This window comes from Anticarsia gemmatalis, chromosome 24 (genome assembly GCF_050436995.1).
Source record: "Anticarsia gemmatalis isolate Benzon Research Colony breed Stoneville strain chromosome 24, ilAntGemm2 primary, whole genome shotgun sequence".
In the NCBI taxonomy this organism is placed as follows: Eukaryota; Metazoa; Arthropoda; class Insecta; order Lepidoptera; family Erebidae; genus Anticarsia; species Anticarsia gemmatalis.
In genome coordinates, this window is record NC_134768.1 from 4,904,686 (window position 1) to 4,919,124 (window position 14,439).

Genomic DNA, 14,439 nt, shown 5'->3' on the forward strand with positions numbered 1-14,439 from the left:
GAATGTGCAGCTCATACATAAAATAGGTATCCGTAACTCGAGCCTTGACGTAAATCAATTCATATATATCTTTTAATTCGTCTTGGATGTTCACTATGGGTAAAGTCAATGTCTTGGGCAACTGGCCAGAGATAGTAGTGAGCTGTTGGATCAAGTTGGCTGGAGTAAGCAGGTGAATGTCGATCCGACCTTTATAAGTATCCATTAGTGTGCTAAAAAGAGTTTCTTGAATGGTTTTTAAGTTAGATAATAGTAAATGTGCAGCAAGTGAAGCTGAAGTAAAGTAGGAGGTTGCCATAGCCACTTCGATTGCCGATTCGATCTTCGCCAGCTTAAAGTCAGTTTCGTTCATGAAGGTGTCGATGAGTGTAAACTGGTTGTTCATGTTTTGCTCGTTTTTCTTCAAAATGTCATTCTGAATTTCGACAATAGAGGTTTGGTTTCGCACAAGTTCTAGTAGATGGTTGTCGTTGTTCTGAATAGTTTGAATATCCTTCTGATATTGTTGAACAAATCTCTGATCTAGAATTCCAAAGAGACTGTTCGCGACGTAACCGACTCCGTCAATCAACCCCCGTTTGTTGCGACCCGACAAATGTTTGTGTGGGGCCAGTAGTATGTTGTTGTAATGCTGTAGAAGGTCCAATTCGTGTGATAGTTGACGTATTGTTGTTTCACAATATCTTGGCTCCAAACTTTGACAAAAGTGTAAAATATCCTGTAAATAGTTTTCAAACTTTTGAACTCCGTTCCAGTAGGTAGATAAGTTGTAATACATAAGCAGTCTCCACTCGTTATGGATCAATTGTGCTTTTCCAATAGTGTCGTAGTATATAGGACGATCCCTGCCCAAACTTGCGATTTGAACACTTGAGGTGGCAACTCCCAATAGTTGGGTGCGACCAGTTGCGGAAGCAATCAGAAGAAGTACGGTTGTTAACATCTTCTCAATTGTTTTAGGCTCGTAGATGTAGACTGTGTATTGCTTAACTTGTGCGATAATAATGAATTTATTATTATATTGTTTGTAGGTTATTGCGTAGTTTCAAGTGGTAGCAGCGACAGTTTCGTAATCGGGCGCTTCAATATGCTAGCTTGCGTTTTTACAGTTGCAACTCGCACGTGTCCGTCGCTACCAGAATGGACTTCGATCACGCGCCCTAGAGCCCACTTTCCTGGCGGAAGGTTATTGTCCTTGACTAAGACGATATCATTGATTTTGATGTTATGTGTGGGTTTTAACCACTTGCTTCGGGCTTGTAACGTTGTTAGGTATTCCGAAGACCAGTGTTTCCAAAACTGATGAAACATGTTTTCGGTTAGCTGCCATCGTCTGCGTAAATTGAGATGGCGGTCATCGTTGTAGTCTCCTAGTGGCAGCGTCATGGTTGGACTACCTGTCAGAAAGTGTCCGGGCGTCAAATAGTAGTAGAATTCGTCTGGGTCTTCTGAAAGTGGGCAAAGCGGCCGTGAGTTCATGCACGCTTCTATTTGACACAACAAGGTTGAAAACTCCTCAAAAGTAAGCTTTTGTTCGCCAAGTACGCGCCGCAAGTGGTATTTCATGGAACGCACCGCTGCCTCCCAAATCCCACCACCAGTTGGCCAAGCCGGGGCATTGAAGTGCCACTCTACTTTCATTTTGCTTATTTCATTGAAAAAGTCAGGAGACAGTGTAGTTTTAAATATTTCGTATTCGTGATTTAACATTTTCGATGCCCCAATAAAGTTTGTCCCACAATCTGAGTAAACATGGCCAGGTGTTCCACGTCTGGCACACATTCTTTGGAAAGCACTGATAAAAGTTTCAGTACTCAAATCAGAAACTAGTTCTATGTGCACGGCTTTTGTTGCCAAACAAACAAAGATCGCAATATATCCCTTGGACGTCTTAATCCCTCTTCCTTTGTTTAATTTGACATCCACGTGACCCGTGAAGTCGACCCCCGTGTGCGTAAACGGGCGCGAAGGTGTCACGCGCGGTGAAGGAAGATCAGCCATTAGTTGATAGGTTTCGTTAGGTTTAAATCGATGGCAGCGTACACACCGTCGTAGTTGTGTTTTAACAGCTCTGTTGCCCCCTACTATCCAATATTGTTGACGGATGTAGACGAGCGTAAGTCGGGCACCCCCGTGTAAAGTTGCCGCATGAGCTTGGTTTATTATCAACTCGGTTAATCTGCTAGTCCTAGGAACAATTGCGGGGTTTTTCATGCCAGGTGGTAGGTTCGTTTTATTTAAGCGTCCGCCCACACGCATAATGCCCTCTTGGTCCAAATAGGGATATAGTTTGCGTATAGAACTTTTGATAGTTACAGGTTGACCTTTGAGTAATAGATCGTATTCTAAATTGAATTCAAGTCGTTGAATATTTCTTGTTATTATAGTCATTGCGTTCTCAAGTTCCAATTTTGTTAAACAATTATTGTGAAGCGTGTGCCGAGCAGCGTCAAATTTCTTGTTTGTTGTAATGTTAGTAATAAGTTTCACATTGATCGTCTCGATGTATGTCTTGAGAGCTTGGTATAATATCTTCAATTTCCCAATACTTCGACAAATCAGATGTGATAGCTAAAGTTAGATGACAGTTAAAGATTCTTAGTTTCCCGCATAAGATCCACCCCAAACGAGTTTGCTGGGCGATGGGTGAATGCTGATCACCTTTCAACACTCCGTCCAAGATGATATCCGCGTAAACATCAGCTCCCAGAAGAAAATCTATTGAGCCAGACACATTATAGTTCGGATCGGCGAGTTTCAAGTTTTGAAGATGTGTCCAACCTGTGCTTTGGAAAGTGCTGCCAGGCAACTTATTGGTTAAGTTAGTCAGTATCAAAGCTTGTACATTGAATGTAAAATCTGAGTGTATCGACTTGCAGTGGAGCTGTAGAAGGCCCTTGCAGTTGCGTGACGTAGAACCAATGCCGGTTATAGCAGCGTCAAATTTGCTTCGAGGTAAGCGTAGCAGTTGCGCCGCATTTTCAGATATTAAGTTTGTCTGTGACCCTTGATCTAGGAGGCCTCGCAAAGTGACATAGTTTCCGTCGGCAGATTGCACCTTGATCTGAATGGTAGTTAATAAGACTTCTGTGCCATCGGTCGCTAAGTGGTGAGCGCCAGGTGTAGTTGATGTTGAAGGTCCTGGATTCGAATTCCGATCTTGATCCCTTCTAACATTTGAGTCATTATAGACAGGTTTATTGAAATGTAATAATGTATGATGTTTCAAATTACATTCGCGGCACGTTTTCTTCGAACTGCACGCGACATTGCCGTGGCTGTATAAGCAATTTTTGCAAACTTTGAGTTTTGCAACAGTTTTATTCCGTTGCGCAATGTCCATGTCGATGAACTTATCACACTGCATCAACACGTGATCTTTATAGCAAAGAGGACATTGTCCGTACGATGCATGAAAAATTTTAGAGTAGCCTAATTTTTTCATGTCTTGCTGCTTGTTAGGAAAATTATTGGGCTTATAGTTATTGTTCCATCCTCTATTGTTAGGCCTATGAATTTTGTTTTCAATGGTCTCTTTAGAGCAGCCCTTTGCAGTTTCGTAAGCGAGAAATTTGAGTTCTAGGAAACCGAGGAATTCCTCCAAATTCGGCAATTCTCTGTTGTTTTGAGTTTCTTTTGTGTATTCGTTAAGAGTAATCGAATCTAATTTTTGTGACATGTTGTAAACAATCATTGGTCCCCAATTTGACACCTCAACTCCCATGTTGCCAAGGCCATTCATACACTCTGTAATTACATCGTGCATGCGTTTCATGTTGTTGGCGTTAGGGTGTTGGATAGCTGGTATATTCTGCATGGTACTCATGAAAGATGTGAACTGTAGTCGACGGTTGTCATATCTGTGCGATAATATCTCCCAACATGAATCGTAATTATCCCCACTAATAGATAAGTGTTGGACGAGGCGCTCTGCTTCACCCTTAAGTTTTGTCTTCAAGTACTGCATTTTTTGTGCCTTAGAGATACTGGGGTTGTTGTGGATGGTTTCCATGAAGATGTCCTTGAACGTAATCCAGTGAACATAATTTCCAGAAAATTCCGGGATGTCGATTTTTGGTGCGGACCGCTGATAATGTACACTAGACCACATTTTACTATTTAAAGCCCGTTTTATGTTGTCATATTTCTGTTCAAGAGCTTCGTACTTTTGACTGTAGTCCATAATCAAATTGGACCCTTTTAGTTCGTCTTCCAACTCCCAATGAGTTTTGTCAATCAGCTCCCATTTTGACTTTAAAATGGTAATATGTTCTTCGAACTCCCACTTCTCAGTTATGCAATCAAGGTCAATCTTCGACATAGCTCTGTATAACGCCTTAAAATTTCGTTCTTGTTGTATGATTAGTTTTTGTTTTCCGTCGTCCATAGCGTCGTCGTCCATCAGTCCGCTTAAGTCAAAATTCACGTTTATTTGTTGTTTTCGTTGAAAGGAAAGTAAATCCACCATATTCTTCTTAGTTTTATACAATCTTAGTGGGGCTTATTAAAATTACACGACTTATTTATATTACATAGAAGACAAACAGATAAATAAATATCATAATGGTGTTAAGATAAAAACTTTTACCTTTCAATACAATCATATAAAAAGTCATCGATAATTTTTACCGAATACAAAAGCATTACAGTAAAATTTTCATCGTAGGTAATTAATTGTAAGTCAACGAACTTGTTTCAATTAATTACCAACTCTCAAACAGATCAATTAAGTAATAGCAATTGTATTGTTCATTCCTCAATTACGTGAAACATCAGATTTAATTTATACAACGGTTATTTATCGTTTTGTATTATTTACTTGCAGTCTTATTACTACATTTGCTTTTTCTGTTTGTTGATTTGGGGTATGTCTGATGTAAGTCACATTACAATATGTTATAAGAGGAATAGAATAGATATATATTAGTTTGTTTTAATTTAATTGTTTATTGAGAAATGTCAACTCGAATTTATACGAAAGCAATTTTTAAGTCTGGCAGTACATAGTACTTTGTACTTACCATATTATAAATACGAAGGTTACAATGTATTGATGTTTAGTACTTACTCAAGTCAAAACTAGTGGACAGATTTTTATGACTTTTGGTACACAGAAAATTTATAGCCGGGATACATAGGACTTTTTGTCTTGGGATTCATTTCAAGATGAAACACGCTTGTAATCATTCTTGTTTCCAGAAAAAAGGTCTATTGTTATTTTATTAAAATAATAATTCCTGCAAGTCACTCTTACTAAGCTATCAAACTACTTTTTGTAATAATTCACAAGCATTCTCAATACATCTGCATAGATACAATAAGAAAATTGTCACTGCAAGGCGACAACATCTCGAATATTTTTCGATAAAAACGACCGTGTGTCATCACCCTAAACCTAACCTTGTAGTGAGTAAAGTTCAGGCATAATCTTAGCAAACACCCGGATATTACGCAGAAAGCGTATTTCTGTACTAATACAATTTTAGCTAGTACATTTTTTAGTTTGGCTCATGTCAAAACACCCGGTGGTTCCGGACGGGAATATGTCAAAACATTTCATCCAGATTTTTTTTAAATCTATTTTTATTTTGAAAATGTGATGGAATTGATTAGTGAGTCAATTTGTGACGTAACGTGTGTTTGATTAAGCCATGATCGCTATCATGAATTACCACAACTGCGGTTGAAATTCCAGGCAAATTAAATCTGACGGATTTTTATGACGCGCATAAATTCTGGGAATATTCAGCTCATGTTTTGAATTTTTTTTATGATATTGCTAAGCGCAATTTGAAAACAGTTGTATACAGCTTTGCGTCCACTGCGTGAGCATTGAAGGGTACAGAGCGTTCAGTCCGTACGAATTTGTCACATCGTATTCATTTCTATGGATATTCATTTTCCCGAAATGCCGATTCAGTGGACGCGTCACCATAGAAATTAGTATAAATTAATCAAGCCTTATGGTTGGTACTTTACGATTCTGCAGCGGATGTGTAGCTTTAAGCGCTTGTTGTACTCCATAAGGTTTCGTCGATGACATACATAGGAGCAATACCAACAGTGTAATTTTGTCCCTGAAGGGCTAAAAACTAATTGAAAACACCCATTGGTATTCTCAAAATGGTCGTCTTTAAAATTCCAACTGCAAAACAGTAAGCAAACAAATAAATCAATTAACAAAAGCCTTCATCTAATCACTGCAAAGGAAAGCTGTGGATACAAGTCGAGGTCCCATAAGACATCGATAAATAGGCCAGTCACGTTCTGAAATAAAGCCATAAATCTTTTCAACAAACGTGGGGGAATTAAAACGTTTGCTGCAAAATAGGTCATAACGATATTAGCGGAATAGATTAGTAGTACAATGGGCGATTGAACAATCGATTGACGCTACGTCAATAGTGTTGGAGGAGAGATATATCTGATTTTTTCTATGAAGTCATATGAAATGAAGAACCTCTTCGAAACAATGTTGTATTTACCTTAAAAGCTTTAAAAGAGTTAAATCAAGAAGGAAAAAAGTTGAATCAGAAGTACAAAATTAATTTTTGAACAAATAAGTAAAGATTTTAGAGCAGACCCTAGCATCAACGTGTAACGGATTCGCGCTACGACCGCGTAGTGGTAGGTAACAGTGCGTGAAGAAGTGAACGTGCAGCAAAGGGAGAGGGCTTCTGCGACCTCCAAAATACTGAACACGAAACAAAAAACATCATAAAAATCTGCAAAGATAGCTACAAAATTTTTTTAAACCCAAAAATTATGTACAAAATTTCTGCCTATCTTGTGGAGTGCTTTGTAAACTAGGTTCATGTGTAGCGAAGGTATATAACATTATCAGGTATAGATATTTTAACTCAAAAGCTTACGCAGCTGACTGTGGCCTTTTTGATACAGCTACTTTTTAGAATATACACAGAATTAATTACAATCTAGACAAATCGTGCACGCCAAGGCTCTCTACTAAATTCTTGGAGTATAGCTTGAATGTACAAAATTTGTGTCTAATAACATTGATAGTTTAGTACCCGTTCATAATATGCGACTGACAGTATTTACAACAGTATCAACTAATTTCCATTAATAAGACTACCAAATTCGCCTCGTGTGACGTCACACATCCAAGGCCAATCGTCTAACAGTATATTGCATATTTGCATTCATTTGTTTTATTAAGACGCTGTTTATTAATAAGTTGTGAAGTTGAAAAAATATGTAATATTGAAGTAGCTCAATGCATTGGATTTATGCATTGTAGAATTTCGTATTTAAGTAACTTTTATTTTTTTTCCTCGCATGAACACATTTCCCGTTTGTTGAAGAAATTATAAAAAACGAAATAGTCGAAATGGTCTAGGCGATAAATGTTATTTTTATAAATTAGGTTTGTATTATAATAGGCTGCAAGTTTATTTAGAAGTATGTATTCGAAATCGACAGAATCGCATTCAATATAATAACGAAATAAATATAAAACTAATGGTAAGAAATATTTTTTTTTACGAAAACGAGTTAAGAGTTCGAGATTTGTTCAATCGTCTTGTCTTATTATCCAATGATGTTTAAAATATATGTATACTAACATCAAGAAAATCTTCAAAAACTCATGTCTAGTGTGTAACTGACCTTGAATTCTACAGTTGCCAAGTCATAATTACATAACCACGTAAAAACTTAATACCATCTGACATTAATCCTTTTTGCTAAAATAAATTATTGTTATCGTACATAGCAACTGTACAAATACGTACAAAACAATGTATTTTTATTTGCAATTCAATGTAAATGGCGTTTACACAGCTTTGTGAATGCGAATTGAAACACCAAGAAGTTATATTTTGTTAAAACCTTGACACGTGCTATAAAATATTTTTTGTAATTAGAATAGGACATAAATGTCATTGGACAACTCACACACGGTCTTTTGATTCCATACTAAGCAGAGCTTGTTACTATGGTAGCAAAATAACTGATAAACATACTTACATACTTCTCAATACATAGTTATGTAGATAGATTGACAACCAGGCTCAGAACAGATAATCGTGATCATCACACAAATAATTATATTTGTCCCCGAAATATTCGAAATAAGGAGTAGAGACGTTTATTTCACAAAATCTGCTTACCTGCTACAGTTTCACGTACTAATTCTTTCATCAATAGTATCAAAACGTTTATAGAATTCTTTTTCAGTTAAAATTGTATGATATCAAGTTAAAACAATAACCTAAAACACATACATTTTCATTATTTACATAGGAAACCAGAAAGTTTTCCTATTATTATTATAAGCAAAAGTTTTAATTATAATAGCTCTCGAAGTATTTCATTGGAGAAGACTACGCAACTACCTACTATAAAGTTTTTTTAACCTTTCATGAGCAATTTTTTACTAAATTCCACCAAAAATTTAATTTCAGAGAAAATCTATTTGAAAATGATGACGTTCGTTTCTCACGGCGTGAAATTATCCAACTCTAAATATTTGAACGACGATAAGCAAACCAAATTATAATTGCGTCAATGAAATCACTACATCATAGGGTAAAAATACCACAGTTTTATCTAAAAATAATTAAGATATTAAGATAAAATTGTTTGAACTTGTTATTTTATTACTCAACTAACAAACCAGCGCGGTTTCGTACGCGTTTAAAGTTTCACCCTGTATTTTATCTGTATAAGGGCAGTGTTTTTGAAAGAGGTAGTTGTTATATATCATATCTCCATGCAAAATTTCACTATAATAGATACAGCAGTTGAACCCAAAAAGCTCAACAAACAAACAGATTTCTAGTTTCGAGGTTTTTTCCTTTTCTTTGTACTTAGCATGTTTTGCATGTTTTGACTGAAATACGAATAACAATGATTTTATATTTGTTGAGGTGTGTCGCAACCGTATATTGCGCAAATGTCACTCTTGTTAAAAACATTTTGTTTTTCAATTCGCTTTAAATACTACCGGGAATCCTTTTGAATATGAATGTGTAGTTTGATTGAAACAAAACTTTGATTTTACACCGATAGCAGTGAACCATATTATTACTGGATAATTGTTAATTTTAGGTTGAAAACATAAAATGGTTAACCCCCGGTTTTTAAGGTACACTTAGCGGTAGTTTATCTATTCAATAGCGTTTTTTATATTAGTTTAAACGCTATTAAATAGAATAACTACCACTAAATGTACCTCAGAAACCAGGGATTAGTGTCTTTTATAGCTACCTACATACTAATTCTACAAAAATGTCTTTAAGAAAACCCTATCAAGATCCTTTTCCAGTTCACTTGCATCATATAAAACATATAAAGTGTAACGAATCGTACGAACACGCGTCGTAAAGTGTCAATTTGATAACCCATGTCACACGAGCGGTCCCTATGGTGAACATCAATTGAGGCCCCGAGGAACTCCGGGTATAATTGGATAACTGCTGCACTATTGAATAGTGATTGATCGCCTACTGTTTGGACCGACGTGTCAGTTGACGCAGTATTTAGCATAAGATCACGTCTCTATATTGCTTGACAGGGTATGTCTACATGTGGCCAATTATGTTTGGGAGTCATGAAAATGTCGTAGCTAGTTAGACAGTAGTAGCGCAATTTTTACTAATAGTTAGAAGAAGATTTGAAAATGTTTCAAACAAGACATTATTACGATTAATTCACACGTTTTACGAGTTTTTAGGCTTGCGAATTTGAAAACTCTGAAAGTGTAAACATAATATTTTGTACTTAATTTGTTGATTGGGATATAATAAACAATAGGTAGGAATTTACAACTGCTAGCCTTAATTCTCCTATCCTGAGAATATTTTGAAAATATTTATAACCATGCTCTGTGAAAAAGGTCAAAATAATTTCTAGAAACCATCTGTTCTTAGAAATTGTCCAAACTTTTTGGAACGTGGATGTATTGTATTCTTTTACGTAGTCTTTTGTTGAAATAGTAATGATTTCTGGTAAATCTATCAATATCTGAAGTCTACTAACAAATTCTAAAACTTAGAGTCAACTATGAATTAGCATTTCCAGTCATCTTTGTGTATCTTATCAATTAAATCAATACTAAGTTTTGATAAACTTGTCTTATGAATTAATTAGACTGACTGTAGCCTACAGTGATAAGGGCTCACTTATCAGTCAGTTAAAATTGTGTAATCGTTTCACGGTTAGGGTCAGAGTCGTAACGTTAGTTTAGAAGGTAAATTTTATTGCTATATCAAAACAGTAGGGCAATTTTCTCGGCACTACATGCATTTCAGTCGCTACTACATGAGTCGAAAGGTTGTCATTTTAAATTTCCTTAAAATTTAGTTCCATCCGTTTCCGCTAGAGGCTCTCATATGGTGATTACTAGCCGGTTGCCAATAGACGAGAGTGATAGAAAATCAAACTACAGCTTCTTTTGCAATCAGCAATTTTCGGTATTATGTTACGCAATGAGCGTCAAGCATAAATATCTATTGGTTCTGTAAATAAAGAAGGTGCTGTAAGAGGAGTAGTCCATAAAATGGGTCTTAGTTTTTTTTAAATTTCTAATTACTTTTAGCTATTTTGCGCTTGATACAGATATTATGATAATATCCAAATTAATCATACAATGTCGTTGTATAGCAACAATATTACTTCTATTAATATAATACTGTTATCTCTTCGCCTAATCTGGTGGATATAATTAGAGACAAAATTACACAAATAGTTTTTCACACTGCCAACAACATTTTCGTACGTGGCGTAATCGCATTGCAATCGCGCGTGTGACAGAAAGAGTGTGTTTGTATGTAATGTAACTAGTTAAATAAACAAACTGGCGTTATTTTCTATTACGGCCAATAATTAGCGCAAAAGGAAAATTTTAATTATTGCAAATCGTATTTTCAAACGGCAAAAATAAAGTCACTGATTCCATTTTGAATACTTATTCAATGAAACAGATAATGTTATTTTGGACCTTACTAACACAGATTTAAATACAATAGGTACAAAGATTTGGGCAATATTTAAATCCATATTAAAATTTATTATTATAGAGTAAATGTTACGTTTGTCTTGCATTCATTTCAAACGGCGTAAATGATTACCCAAATCAATAAGTCTACACAGGCTAGGTAGACATCAGCCCCGAGTAAAAGTTAGTACAAAAAAATAAATAAAATTACGCCTTCTGTTTCACGCATTAAGATTACAATTGAAAGCAATCGCAATTAGAATTTCAAATATTTCTTGGCAAACGAATAGTATTAATTACTAATGAAGCGGTCATTAACCTCTGTTAATAGAAATCAAGAAAACATGCGTACTTACGCATGGAATATAATAGATAATTTAAAAATACTATTAGGTTTTTACGTAAACAATATAACCGTTATAAAAAGAAATAGTGGCGTGATTTTCTACCCTATGTAATGTCTGTGAAAATCGGCACCTCTAGCGGGTATCGTAGGAACTATTTTTGAAGTACGTTTTAAATATCAAGCATTCGATACCCGATAGCACCGACTATACAGAATCGAGCTGAAGTAGCGCGATACTCTATCAATAACTATTATGCTGGGGCTACATTAGCGAGCGAAGATTCGTATGGTGTTGGCGCGACAAAAACATCGTGTTCGGGTATGGGCGATGTTCTTGTCTACATTAAGGCGGGCGAAGATTCGTGTCGAGTTGACGCGATGCATCGTGCCTTGTGCTGTTCAGTTTGTTGTGCGGAGACGTGAGCGGTAAATTAAAAATGTTACTCCACTCCTTAGTGAAAAAATTAAATGCACGTCCGTCTCGCTTCAAAGTCTGGACGACACTGAATTGACGTAGATGTAGCCACCTAAGCGAATATTGGCGCGACAAATCCCTTTGATTCGCGCCAGTTTACCGACAGCTCCTCGATACTACATCGTCTTCGCCCGAATACTACGCGATGACACGATGAACCCGGCCACATTCATCGCGTTAACACGAATATTCGCCATAGCCCGCTAATGTAGCCCCAGCATTAAGAAATTTATCTAGCGGGCGCCGTAGGTATTTTATTAGCAGTATATTTTAATTGTAAAATTTTCGATACTAAAAATCGATTCGACTGTAGGGATTTGCTCTATTGTATAGACTGGCCGTGGTAGCATAGAACAATAAATATGCAACGTAAAAGTTTAAAAGTTATGTCTGTAGCTCAATTCTCTATTACTATCGACTATCGACAACCGACCTGTCATCGAGAAATTTTGTATGAAAATCTGATCAGCGCCTCTGACGGGTGTCGTAGGAAATATTTTGGCAGTACATTCTAAATGTCAAAATTTCGATAGCTAGCCGGTTGTCGGTAGTCGATAGTGGTAGAGAATCAAGGCACTGTATAATGTCATTATCACTCATCTGTTTCCTAAGAAATTTTCTAATGTATGCAACTTTGGAAAGTTGGAAATCACTTGCCGCTTTATAAATTACTATCTACAATATTCCTATAGGATTCACAATCAGATTGAATGTTCACAATGTTCAAAGTGCATGTAAAGTTTTAGATTTATAGCAAAACTGCTTTCGCGTTTAGATAAGATAATAATTTATGCGCTGAACTTTGTCGTTACTATTTCAATTTTATACTAAGCAACATAACTGTGGCGCGATTATAAAGTTTTGATATTATCATATTACTTTCGAGTCGAATGTTTGCCTGCTTGTATTCAATTTAGTTGAAATAATAGTTCCCTTGATATTAGGGTCAATGAACAAATTACACCCGTTTTCAATAACCCTTCAGTAAGGGTTAGGTTACCGTTTGTTCTACTTTAATTGGGTTATCTACATGTTCAAAAACAGAAGACAAAAAGTTGAAGAATTGAACAAAACATTATTTACAATGTTTTGTTCAATTCTTCAACATAATAATATTGTTTTGAAAGAGAATTCGTTAATCACCAGTTTGGTCGATACCGATACTTACATATTATGTACTTAAATGTTGTAAACAAACAAAAATGAACACTGGTTTCTAAATAAGTTAAGAAAAAAACGAAAATTTTATTTAATCATTTTATTGTATAGTTTAGATGATAATCATTTTATAATAAAGCTTTAATACCATTTTCTCTAATATGGGTAAGTTTTTAATATATAACACATACTAACTACAAAACAGTATTTGAAACGACAAAATTTTTCCACACTCAAATTTTACTAACACGATTTGGATTGGCAAAAAGTTGCGGCTAAATTCCAAACGCTCGCTGAAATTAAAACGTAAAACAAACCATTTTACAAATTCGCGCTAATTATAACATTTCTTTCATACATTTTTCTTACTACCAACTATAATTCAAATGCATATTAATATATCATTTGGACTCGGACATGCAAATAAAACAGCTTTAAATGAGTTCGTACGTATATCATTCATGAAGAGTATCAACAAGATATATCATATTTTATTTATGGCTGTTTAAATACGTGTTTTTGCAGGTGGAGAGTATGTAATACGCAAATGTTGTTTCCACAGAACACATCATATAACACGTTTTTCGCCGCATTTTATTGCAAAAAATATCAAAGTCGGCTTAACCAATGTCAAAAGCAATTTTTGTGCAAAAAATGCATTTTTGTGTTTATCCTCATAATTATAGGTACACTATCTGTCCTATTATAAGGATATAATATATATTATAATATATCCTCTATCTGTCCTATTATAAGGATATATAATATATCCTTATAATAGGACAGATAGTGGGCGCTATTATTAAAATGCAAAAAATAAAATAGAGCCTGGAAAAGCAATACGACGAAAATTTAGTAGGTAATAAATAATAATAAATTTAACCCAATAATGTCCCACTGCTGGGCAAGAAAGAGTCTCCTCCCGTAATTAAGGAAGGATTAGGCCTTGAGTCCACCACGCTGACCTGACGGGTTGGGGACTTATTTATATTTAGAAGGTAATTCTATAAATCTTCTTATGCATAATAAATCTTTATATGTATGGGAAGCGGTCTATCAAGGGCCTTTAGTTATAGACGTCTCAATGGCTACATCTATGCTCCATTGCGCTTTCAGCTGCAATAATGTATTGCAAATGAGATAAGAGCTTATCTAGTCTCTAGTGCCAAAGTATCTACACGCTCCTGAACAATACATGTGTACCAACTTATATTGAATTTAACGCTTATAAATAGCCAAGTATGTGAAGATATGATCATCAAAGAATGCTAGGTATTTCAGCCAAGAGATTTGATCTATGAGTAGAACTAACGAATATAAAAGAGAGTTGACACCTGTACTATATTATGTTTCTGAAGTTCCTAGCTATGCAAAAAATGCAACTTTTAGCGTATTACATTAGTTGGAAACTTCGTCGGATCATATCAAAATCTGTTTCCAGACTAATATAAAAATAATATAATCCATAAAAATATCACTATATTGCTAGCACGTGAAAAC

At 35.5% G+C, this 14,439-nt stretch overlaps 1 protein-coding gene across 1 annotated transcript; it reads right to left on the bottom strand.

The window, feature by feature from the left end:
* Nucleotides 1-2,473: 2,473 nt before the first annotated feature.
* Nucleotides 2,474-4,402, bottom strand: LOC142983392 (uncharacterized). Its single transcript, XM_076130229.1, has one exon. The coding sequence runs from the start codon at nucleotides 4,400-4,402 to the stop codon at nucleotides 2,474-2,476; it is 1,929 nt and encodes a 642-aa protein (XP_075986344.1).
* Between the last annotated feature and the right edge of the window lie 10,037 nt (nucleotides 4,403-14,439).